The 12,856-nt window shown below is 42.4% G+C and overlaps 1 protein-coding gene across 1 annotated transcript in view; it reads left to right on the forward strand.

The window, feature by feature from the left end:
- slco5a1 (solute carrier organic anion transporter family member 5A1) overlaps positions 1–12,856 on the forward strand; it is a 103,709-nt gene that overhangs the window by 84,941 nt on the left and 5,912 nt on the right. Inside the window, exons 7-9 of the mRNA XM_014181033.2 lie at positions 3,057–3,216; positions 10,049–10,290; positions 11,181–11,245. Of these exons, the coding sequence (XP_014036508.1) occupies positions 3,057–3,216; positions 10,049–10,290; positions 11,181–11,245 (467 nt within the window). The remainder of the gene's footprint in view (positions 1–3,056; positions 3,217–10,048; positions 10,291–11,180; positions 11,246–12,856) is intronic.

Genomic DNA, 12,856 nt, shown 5'->3' on the forward strand with positions numbered 1-12,856 from the left:
AGCAGTACTGCTTTGTAGACCAGGATTTTTGTTCTGGCCTGGATGTCGCGATCCTTGAAGACTGTTTTCCTCAGTCTTGAGAAAGCTCCACTGGCATGGCTTAGGCGGTGATGTATCTCCGTGTCAATGTCGGCTTTGGAGGAGAGAAGGCTGCCAAAGTAGGGAAAGTGGTCCACATTGGTATTGTCAATTTGTATTGCTGGGGCTGGTGTATTTTTGTCACGCTGTGGTTGGTGGACGAATTTGGTCGGCCAGACCGAGAAGCTTGTCTGCCTTTGCGAAAGCGTCCAGGTTGCACTGAAAGTCCTCTTCCGAGTGGGCAGTGACGGCGTTATCGTCTGCATACTGGAGCTCCACAATGTAAGTGTTGGTGATTTTTGCTCTTGGCTTTGAATCTGTTCAGGTTTGCAGTCTGTTCTGTGCAGGATTTGGAGTCCCTGAGGCAGATTTGAGCCTGTGAGGTGGAGGATGGCCACGATGAAGATAGAAAACAGGCTGGGTGCAAGGATGCAGTCCTGTTTAACTCAAGGGTCCACCTTGAAGGGAGCCACAGTTACTGAGCACTAAAGCTGACTTAATATCAAGCAGCAATCACAGTTTTCTATTACTTCTATGTTACTCTATGGTATTGGCTACAAGACTTATACATGATTACTACTATGAGTCCTTATATCACTGAAGACTATTCTTCAATGGTTTATCATTTGCCACTGTGAGCGAATACAGTATTTAACACCAGTGTTCTATTTTAACCATCATCAACACCTATTCAACAGCCGTTAGTTCTATTGGCGTGGTGTTGGTGTGACTGGTCCATTAGCAACCACACTCACTCACACACGCACGCAACACTATCATCTGCTGTGGAACACATAGGATTCATCCCCACATCACCTTCTATTTCTGTTCTGTTTTATATAGTCCCATCAAGTTTAGATGTTTGGGTAATCATCACTTCTCATGCTTGGTCCCCATCCTGCGTCCCTGGATGGCATGGAAGTCTGTGGACACACACACACACACACACACACACACACACACACACACGCTCACACACCCAAGCGCACACGCACGGATGGACACACAGACACACACACACACCGCTAACATGTATTGCGTATGTGATCCAAAGCAACAGCTGTACAGTGGATGCATTTTAAATGGCACCCTATTCCCTTTATTTATTCTATTTATTTATTTCATTTCACCTTTATTTAACTAGGTAAGTCAGTTAAGAACAAATTCTTATTTACAATAGCGGCCTACCCCGGTCAATCCCGGACGACGCTGGGCCAATTGTGCGCCGCCCTATGGGACTCCCAATCACAGCCGGTTGTGATACAGCCTGGTAGTGCACTATGCTATAGTGGACTACTGGGACTTGGTCAAAAGTAGTTCACTATGTAGGGAATAGGGTGCAATTTGGGACGCAGACAGTATGTAATGTGTCTCGCTCCCACTCTACAGTATCAGACCCTCTTCTCTTTTCTACTTCTGCACTGTCCTGTCTGAGCATTCCTTTGTCTCAGAGAGTCAGCGTTGTCCTGTCTGACCTGACCAGTGTCCCAGACAGACTGTTCTGAGCACTCCTTTGTCTCAGAGAGTCAGCGTTGTCCTGTCTGACCTGACCAGTGTCCCAGACAGACTGTTCTGAGCACTCCTTTGTCTCAGAGAGTCAGTGTATAGATGAGTTAGCAGGAAGCTGTGAGCTGATGATGAAGAGGACTGGGTCTACTGGCAATATCATGAGGAATGTCAATAGTGGCATAACTACTGATTCATACTAACACACGCTCTGACCGCGTCCGAAATGGCACCCTATACACTATATAGGGCATTGCTATCCTGGGTAGAAAATGGTGCACTATACGGGCTCTGGTCAAAAGTAGTTCACTATATAGGGAGTAGGCTTCCACTTGGGAAGCAGACTGTGTCTGACCCTAGTTCACCTCTGACCTCTATCGCCCAAGACGAACATTATACCAACAGTAGGGAAACTTAACTACACTACCAGGAAATTCATCCACTGCCCCCTCTCCTGCTATAGTATACTAATCTGTATCCTGTTGGCTGACTCTTTGGCTTTTTATTTTATGTTTCTGTAACATCTGCTGGCTCCAACTGGTGCAGCCAGCCAGTCACAGTGGCTTTGTCTAGAGTGGAGATGTGTAATCACCAAAGTGCGAGTGGGTCGCCAAGAAGGGGCAGACTGACTCCATTCTGTGCCCCCTCCCCTGCCTGTTGGCCTAGTGCTGGAATTTGACGGGGGTTTGTTATGTCAGGGTCAGACCCAACAACCCAACTCACAACTGAAGGGTTATCTCAACCTGACCTGAACTGACCAGACAGATTGACCGGTAGATGATTGGATTTAGGGACACTGCTCCAGGTCGTTATTGTAAAAGAGAACGTGTTCTCAATGACTAAATACAGGCAACAAAAATGTGACCGCTTACATCATTTGGAGTTGCCATAACATGGTCTAGTGGCGTAATGATATAAGTGGGGGAAAATATCTTGCTATTTGTATGTTTTGAATGTAAAAGCAGATTCCTGTCTGTGTGCTTTCGCAAGGCGGTGTTTGTAGCCTGACTACGGTTTCAACAATTCCCAGGTTTTCCAGTAATCCCTGTTGGAAGATTCAGGAAATAAGCAGGGTATTCGGGAAAGTTCTCAGAATATTGAGGTGTTCTATCGTTCCGATAGAGCTCAGTGTTGGAACTCCCAGAGTCACCTGGAGACAGGCTTCTCTGCCCCACTGTGTTTAGAGGGATAAGATCATTGTTTGAGTTAGAACCGGGTTCCCACAGAACTACTGTCATGTTTATTCAGTCCCTATCACTCTCTTTCTATATCTCTCTCTGTCTATCTTTCTATATCTCTCTCTGTCTATCTTTCTATATCTCTCTCTATTGCTCTCTATTGCTCTCTCTCTCTCTCTCTCTCTCTCTTTATTTATCTTACAATTCCTTGTTTGTTCTGAAAATGTTGGTAATTCTGTTGTGCAACATATCATTACTCCAATAAAATGAAATGTAACTCAACTATCTCTCCAGGCCCACCCTGACTATGACCCATCATAACCTGACTGGAGGCTGTAATGTGAACTGTGGCTGTAAGATCCATGAGTATGCCCCCGTGTGTGGCTCTGACAGCATCACCTACTTTAACCCCTGCCTGGCTGGGTGCAGCACCGTGAGCAACGGCAGCACTGGGGTAAGTACACACTCGACTGACCAGGCAACACCTGTACACGTATGTGTGTGTGTGCATGTGATGAGTAGGCTTGTCTGAGACCTGAAGAATTGTGTTTGCTCCCCGCGTTCAAGGCTCTGTATCCTTGATCCTGAGAGATTGTAGAGAGACAGCACAAGTCACATTGTTAGCGCCAGCACACAACCACAGGCCCCTTTTTAACTGAATGACAATAAATGATGTAATTTGGGCAGTTGTTTGAATTAAGTGGTCTGTTGTGTGCCAGCTGTATCAAATACATTTGATGAATTACAATTAGTGGATCTTATGGTTGTTGAAGTCATATAATTAAATCTAGAATCGGCTTCCTATTTCGCAACAAAGCATCCTTCACTCATGCTGCCAAACATACCCTCATAAAACTGACTGTCCTACCGATCCTCCACTTCGGCGATGTCATTTACAAAATCGCCTCCAATACCCTACTCAGCAAATTGGATGCAGTCTATCACAGTGCCATCCATTTTGTCACCAAAGCCCCATATACTACCCACCACTAAGACCTGTATGCTCTCGTTGGCTGGCCCTTGCTTCATATTCGTCGCCAAACCCACTGGCTCCAGGTCATGTATAAGTCTTTGCTAGGTAAATCCCCACCTTATCTCAGCTCACTGGTCACCATAGCAGCACCTACCCGTAGCACGTGCTCAAGCAGATACAGTTCACTGGTCACCCACAAAGCCTATTCTTTCTTTGGCCGCCTTTCCTTCCAGTTTTCTGCTGCCCATGACTGGAACGAATTACAAAAATCACTGAAGCTGGAGACTCATATCTCCCTCACTAACTTTAAGCATCAGCTGTCAGAGCAGCTCACAGATCATTGCACACGCATAGCCCATCCAACTACCTCATCCCCATATTGTTTTTTTTTCTTTTTTTTTCTCCTTTACACCCTAGTATCTCTACTTGCACATTCATCTTCTGCACATCTATCACTCCAGTGTTTAATTGCTCAATTGTAATTACTTCGCCACTATGGCCTATTTATTGCCTTACCTCCATAATCTTACCTCATTTGCACACACTGTATATAGCTTTTTTCTATTGTGTTATTGACTGTACATTTGTTTATTCCATGTGTAACTCTGTGTTGTTTGCGTCGCACTGCTTTTCTTTATCTTGGCCAGGTCGCAGTTGTAAATGAGAACTTGTTCTCAACTGGCCTACCTGGTTAAATAAAGGTGAAAGAAATTAAATAATAATAATAATAATTAGCCTAGGTATAATTTCACAGGCCCTGAATTCATTAAAGTATTGCTGATTGTCTGAAATGCAGTGTTTTGACCTTTAATCTCTCTGCGCTAGGCGGGACGAATTCGTCCCACCTACGTAACAGCCACTGCCAGCCTGTGGCGCGATTTTCAAAACCTTAAAAATCCTATTACTTCAATTTCTCAAACATATGACTATTTCACAGCTATTTAAAGACAAGACTCTCGTTAATCTAACCACACTGTCCGATTTCAAAAATGCTTTACAACGAAAGCAAAACATTAGATTATGTCAGCAGAGTACCAAGCCAGAAATAATCAGACACCCATTTTTCAAGCCAGCATATAATGTCACCAAAACCCAGAAGACAGCTAAATGCAGCACTCACCTTTGATGATCTTCATCAGATGACAACCCTAGGACATTATGTTATACAATACATGCATGTTTTGTTCAATCAAGTTCATATTTATATCAAAAACCAGCTTTTTACATTAGCATGTGACGTTCAGAACTAGCATACCCCCCGCAAACTTCCGGGGAATTCGCTAACATTTTACTAAATTACTCACGATAAACGTTCACAAAAAGCATAACAATTATTTTAAGAATTATAGATACAGACCTCCTCTATGCACTCGATATGTCCGATTTTAAAATAGCTTTTTGGTGAAAGCACATTTTGCAATATTCTAAGTACATACCCCAGGCATCACGGGCTCGCTATTTAGACACCCGGCAAGTTTAGCACTCACCATAATCATATTTACTATTATAAAAGTTTGATTACCTTTTGTTGTCTTCGTCAGAATGCACACCCAGGACTGCTACTTCAATAACAAATGTTGGTTTGGTCCAAAATAATCCATCGTTATATCCGAATAGCGGCGTTTTGTTCGTGCGTTCCAGACACTATCCGAAATAGTAAAGAAGTGTCACGCGCATGGCGCAATTCGTGACAATAAAATTCTAAATATTCCATTACCGTACTTTGAAGCATGTCAACCGCTGTTTAAAATCAATTTTTACGACATTTTTCTCGTAGAAAAGCGATAATATTCCGACAGGGAATCTCCTTTTCGGCAAACAGAGGAAAAAATGCCAAAGGCGGGGGCGGTCGGGGTCACGCGCATAAGCCCAGTGTCCCTTGATCGGCCACTTGAGAAAGCGATAATGTGTTTCAGCCTGGGGCTGGAATGACGACATTCTGTTTTTTCCCGGGCTCTGAGCGCCTATGGACGACGTGGGAAGTGTCACGTTAGAGCAGAGATCCTTAGTAAATGATAGAGATGGAAAAGAAGTTCAAGAAATGGTCAGACAGGCCACTTCCTGTAAAGGAATCTCTCAGGTTTTGACCTGCCATTTGAGTTCTGTTATACTCACAGACACCATTCAAACAGTTTTAGAAAATTTAGGGTGTTTTCTATCCATATGTAATGAGTATATGCATATTCTAGTTACTGGGTAGGAGTGGTAACCAGATTAAATCGGGTATGTTTTTTATCCAGCCGTGTCAATACTGCCCCCTAGCCCTAACAGGTTAATTGTACAACAAACCTTATTTAGAGAAATCGCAATATACACTCAGAAGGCCAGTTTATTAGGTACACCCATCTAATACTGGGTTCAAACGTTGCTAAATTGGTATCAAGGGACCTAATGTGTGCCAGGAAAACATTCCCCACGCCATTAAACCACCAGCCTGTACCGTTGACACCAGGCAGAATGGCGCCATGGACTCATGCTGCTTACGCCAAATCCTGACTGCCATCAGCATGACGCATCAGGAACAGGGATATGTCGGATGTTTTTCCACTCCTCAATTGTCCAGTGTTGGTGATCGCCTGCCCACTGGAGCTGCTGCTTCTTGTTTTTAGCTGATAGGAGTGGAACTCGGTGTGGTCGTCTGCTGCAATAGGCCATCCGTGACAAGGACCGACAAATTGTGCGTTCCGAGATGCCGTTCTGCTTGCACGATTCTTGCCATTTTTCCTTTGACCTCACATCAACGAGCTGTTTTCGCCCACATGACTGACGCTGACTGCATGTTTTTTTGTTTTTCGCACTATTCTTAGTAAACCCTAGACACTGTTGTACGCAAAAAGACTAGGAGACCGGATGTTTCTGAGATACTGGAACAATCACGCCTGGCACTGAAGATCATACCACGCTCAAAGTTGCTTAGGTCACTCATTTTGCCCATTACATGGAACAGTAACTGAATGCCTTGATGCCTGACTGCCTGCTTTATATAGCAAGCCACAGGTACCTGACTCACTGTCTGTAGGAGCGACTATTTTCACTAATGTGGTGGTGTACCTAATAAACATGCCACTGAGTGTATAATGTGAATCGCCCATAAGTTTGAAAAAAATGGAGATATGATTTTTAGGCCATATTGCCCAACCTTAGCTAGCTGCACAGTCACACTGGAACTCGACAACCGTATCTGCCCTTTAGACATTCTGGGAGACAGTTGTATGCGTCCCAAATGGCACCCTATTAACTATTTAGTGCACTAGGCCCATAAAGGCTCTGGTCAAAAGTAGTGCACTATATAGGAAATAGGGTGCCATTTAGGATGCACAATGGTGCTTCAGTGAAAGGCGTGCTGGTTGCCTAGCAGCAATAGAACAGTTGTTCAGAACTGTTTGACGACTTAATCCCAGCTGTCTCATGAAGATTATTCAGGAATCAAAATGCATCTTATTCCCAATAACCCTGGTTGCCAAAAGAAACAAAAAAAAACATAAAATGAGGTTGTACGGTATTCAGTAAAATATGTATAGTACTTTTAATTTTAAGCTCTGTGAGTTGATTTGGGAGTAAACCTGAAAAGATGATCTAATATGTTTTGCTAGCCCATTGTAAGCAATTTAGCCGCAGCCTACAATAACATTGAGTCCTCTACCCCCTCTCCCCTTCTCTGAGAGGTAAACCCTGGGCAGGAAGACCCATCCTAAAAACAATATCAGACAGGATATCACAGCAAAGCTAGACAGGGAAATGCCTAGGGGTGAGTTACAAATTGCAACCTATTCCCTATATAGTGCGTTACTTTTTACCAGTGTTCATGGGACACACACACCCCTAGATTATTTAGGCACAACACTGGCCTTAGAGAGAATGCGTGTTTGGCTGAGCACACAATGCACCCACAGTGCAGAAGTCTCACCACATAGCTACAGTACAGTATAACATCCCAAGGTGCCTTTGATGCAGCCTAGGGAGCAGGGATGGGTTTGATTACCAGTGAGAGTTGAATGTTTCTGCTGCATTAAGGGTTCTAGGAGATGGAATACAATGTCCCACTGGCAAGTTTCCCAGAAAGAGTGTGTGTGTGCAAGTTAACTTTGTCCTTTCCTGCAAACCACATAAAGTGTGTGTGTGTGTGTGTGTGTGTGTGTGTGTGTGTGTGTGTGTGTGTGTGTGTGTGTGTGTGTGTGTGTGTGTGTGTGTGTGTGTGTGTGTGTGTGTGTGTGTGTGTGTACATATAATTAGATGGTGTACAAGTGTGAGGTGTGAAATGGAAATTTCTTTTTTTGCATATCCCACTCCCCCTGAGAGTGGAGTCACGCCCAGGTGTGTGTATACTGTGTCATTATTGTTTCTCAGCACTTCTACATGAATGTGGATGCCACCATGATTACGGATAATCATGAATGAATCGTCAATAAAGATTAGCAAGAAAGTTACAAATGCACAAAGATCATACCCATAAAACATGCTAACCTCTCACCATTATCAGTAACGGGGGAGGTTAGCATTTTTGGGGGGAGATATTCTATTCTAATTTACAATAAAGGCAACTCCAAAATGACACAGTACATTATTTACCATTCATTTATATTGGGCACACATAATCCAAAACACAATTAAAACAAACTGCAAATGCATCCAACAAGCTTGATGTAGTCATTAGCTACAGTGGGGGGAAAAAAAGTATTTGATCCCCTGCTGATTTTGTACGTTTGCCCACTTACAAAGAAATGATCGGTCTATAATTTTAATGGCAGGTTTATTTGAACAGTGAGAGACAGAATAACAACAAAATTGTGTTCTTGGGGTCATAGGCAGCATTCCTCCTCCTCCAAACACGGCGAGTTGAGTTGATGCCAAAGAGCTCCATTTTGGTCTCATCTGACCACAACACTTTCACCAGTTGTCCTCTGAATCATTCAGATGTTCATTGGCAAACTTCAGACGGGCATGTATATGTATTCTTGAGCAGGGGGACCTTGCGGGCGCTGCAGGATTTCAGTCCTTCATGGCGTAGTGTGTTACCAATTGTTTTCTTGGTGACTATGGTCCCAGCTGCCTTGAGATCATTGACAAGATCCTCCCGTGTAGTTCTGGGCTGATTCCTCACCGTTCTCATGATCATTGCAACCCCACGAGGTGAGACCTTGCATGGAGCCCCAGGCCGAGGGAGATTGACAGTTCTTTTGTGTTTCTTCCATTTGCGAATAATTGCACTAAATGTTGTCACCTTCTCACCAAGCTGCTTGGCGATAGTCTTGTAGCCCATTCCAGCCTTGTGTAGGTCTACAATCTTGTCCCTGACATCCTTTGAGAGCTCTTTGGTCTTGGCCATGGTGGAGAGTTTGGAATCTGATTGATTGCTTCTGTGGACAGGTGTCTTTTTTACAGGTAACAAGCTGCGGTTAGGAGCACCCCCTTTAAGAGTGTGCTCCTCATCTCAGCTCGTTACCTGTGTAAAAGACACTTGGGAGCCTGAAATCTTTCTGATTGAGAGGGGGTCAAATACTTAATTCCCTCATTAAAATGCAAATCAATTTATAACATTTTTGACATGCGTTTTTCTGGATATTTTTGTTGTTATTCTGTCTCTCACTGTTCAAATAAACCTACCATTAAAATTGTAGATTGATCCTTTCTTTATCAGTGGGCAAATGTACAAAATCAGCAGGGGATCAAATACTTTTTTCCCCCACTGTATGTTTCCATTAACTTGTCCAGTGATATTTTTTTAACGACATTTAGAAAGTGCACCTAGAAGACAAATGTGACGTGATAACATCATGTGCCCCGCGTACCTTCAATATTATTCTGCAATATAAGTTATTTGAAATACACGTTCCCTCATTTGTTGCAATGAAGAAACTTTGACAAAAGACAAATTCAGCCATCGAACATATAAAAATGTTTTCAATCTTTAGAAAATGTCTCCTACATCTGCCGTTTCCATTACAAATGTCGCAATGATTGCTTTTGTGGAAAAAACCTGGGGCGGTGGAAAGCTGTCTAGTGTGTGCCAGGATGAGGAGACCAAATACTACACTTTTGACTAAATGTAATACACTGATTTTGTCCAAATACTTATAACACCTTGAAATGAGGGTACTAGATACGTAAAGTGCTTTCAATTCTAAACGGTAAAACAGATATGTCTGAAAAAATAAATAAAAGTGACATTCTGTACTGTCGCCTCATATGAAACATTTGATCTCAAATCCAAAATGCTGGAGTATAGAGCCAAATTAAAAGATGTAGCTTCACTGTCCAAATAAATACGTAGGTCGAGTGTATATGTATTAACCATGTTCATCTCCACCAACAGATCAGGAACTACACAGAGTGTACGTGTGTCCAGAGCCGACAGGTCATCAGCCCTCCCGCTGGTGGTCAAGGGAACCAACTGCAGCTGGTCATCGTTAAGACCTACCTGAACGAGAACGGCTTCGCGGTGTCGGGGAAGTGTGATCGCACCTGTAACACCCTCATCCCCTTCCTCATCTTCCTCTTCATCGTCACACTCATCACCGCCTGCGCTCAGCCCTCCGCTATCATAGTCACTCTCAGGTAGGAGGACTGTGGCCACTCAAACTCTTTAACTCCTTGTCATGCATGTGAATGATTTATGAGTGCTACTTATCACCACTAAGTAAAGTGTCACCCAGCTTCCTTCCCTTGAACCCTTTCCTTCATGAACACTGATCTAACTCTTCCTAACTCCTCATGAAGGAAGTCTGACATAGGAATTCAATTCCGGTGTTGAATGTAATGTGTGAAAAGTGCAGAATTATGTGCAGTTGGCATTAATGCGTTGAGATAAAGTTTTATCTATCATATGTCAGATTGCTAACACTCTCTGAAATTCTTGCTATTAACAGATTAAAGGAGCCCAGCTCCAGTTTAAACAAGATTGCAAAATGTTAGATTTACGGGGCTTTGACTCCAATGCTTTCCACATTTTTTTGTGTCAAGTTGGCTGGGTGTCATTTGGGTGGTGGACCGTTCTTGATAAACACAGAAAACTGTTGAGCGTGAAAAACACAGCAGTGTTGCAGTTCTTGACTCAAACCGGTGTGCCTAGCACCTACTACCAAACCCCGTTCAAAGACACTTAAATATTTTGTCTTGACCATAATCCCTTTGAATGGCACACATACACAATCCATGTCTCAAGACCTGTCTCCTGGTGGATTTAGTGGATTTAACAAGTGACATCAATAAGGGATCATAGCTTTCACCTGGATTCACCTATAAAAACATGAACGTATACACTGAATATACAAAACATTAAGAAAACCTGCTCTTTCCATGACATAGAATGGTGTTCTTAATGTTTTGTATACTCAGTCTATATGTTAGTGTTTTTATAAGGAAGTGTATGCACTTTATATTTTAGTATGTTCCTCTGTAATCCAGTCTCACTCTCTGTCCATCTGTCTCTGTCCATCACTCCTCAGGTCTGTGGATGAACAGGAGAGACCATTCGCTCTGGGGATGCAGTTTGTCCTGTTAAGAACTCTGGGTAAGTTTCTGCGTATCATTCATATTATGTCATTCTGTATGTAGTTCTATGAGTTACTGGGCATTTTTACAGGCACAGTGAGCTTGTAGTGTTCCCACATCACTCCACCAACCAGTGGAGGCTGTTGAGGGGAGGACGGCTCATAGTCATTTTGGTCTGGAATGGAATGAATGGTATGGTATCAAACACATGAAAAACATGTTTGATATTCCATTCCTTAGATTTAAAATTCCACCAGCTACCACTGAAGTCAAGTATTTGAAAAGGTCTTTCATGACTGGTCTGAAACAGCCTGTAGGGCTGTAGGGTAATGCTAGAACATGATTCTGACCAAGATGATTAAAGTTTTGTTTTTATATTCTTTTTTTAAAATTTCTATTCGTTTTGATTTTTATTTGAAATTCAGTTTAGTTTCAGTTTGATTTCAGACCTGATTTACTCTTTTTTTTTTTTTTTGAGTTTTATAAAAAACATTTCTATTTCGTTTTATATTATTTAATTTAAGGTTTACTGACAGAAAGTAGCGTATTTCTTCAATGTTAGCCAGTGATAGGTAGTGATAGTGATGCACAAGCTATGGCTATTTGAAACATCTGAATCTGGCAGGTAAATGCTGCCAGGACATGGAAAAGCTTGAAAACTCTGAATAAAAAGCTTGATTAGATTTTTTTAGATTTTTGCCCAAAGTTTAGGATTAGAACTGAACATAATTCATGATGTTTCTTTATTTTATTTAGTTTTGGAGTCAAAGATCATTGTTTCAGTAGAGTTTTAGTTTTTCAAACAGGTTTGTTAATTATTTTATTTCACTTTATGAAAGTGTTTATTAGTAGTTTTCATTTAAGTTCTCGTTTACTATAATAACCTTGCTTCTGACCTTCTCACTGCTGGTGTGTGAATAGAACTCTCATATTTCAACACCCTGAAAAGGTGTGTGTGTGTGTAACTTCATTCACAGTACAATGCAGTATGTCACCTATAATACTGTCAGAACCAGTACCACCATTCGACCCAGAAGGAATGCGTTAGATCCAGGTGTTTAGTCCAGGGTTGGTTTGTGTGAACTTCAGACTCTGCTTATCTGAAATATTTGGCCCATGCACTATAGCTCTGGGATGACATTACTCCTAGGTACAGATCTAGGATCAGCTTCCCGCCGCCAATCCTAACATTAACCATTAGTGGGGGAAATGCTACATTTACCCAAAATCTGCATCTAGGGCGACTCATCTCAGTAGTGGATATATGGCGCCACACAGTGGTGGCATATCAGTACTGCACTGACAACTGCTGCGTTGACTTTTCTCCTGTTTATCATCAGCATAGTATAGCCCATGCAGATCATAAAGGCTAGTTTCTATGGGGTAGCTTACATTAGTCTAGAATGACTAGTGGTTATTCCTGAACTGGTTTTCACTGTAAGACCCAGCTAAAGACTTCTAAACATTCAAAACATGTTTATGGCTGCAGTCTAGCACTTAGAAGCACACAAACCTTAAAGGGATCAGTCACAACCAACAGTATTTTGCAAACACTAGTTTAGGCAGCATAGCTGAATGGCAGATGGCATTGTCTCTCACTCTGTTCACTCCCCAGCGGTGTACATACTTC

This window comes from Salmo salar, chromosome ssa29, assembly GCF_905237065.1.
Source record: "Salmo salar chromosome ssa29, Ssal_v3.1, whole genome shotgun sequence".
NCBI classification, from domain to species: domain Eukaryota; kingdom Metazoa; phylum Chordata; class Actinopteri; order Salmoniformes; family Salmonidae; genus Salmo; species Salmo salar.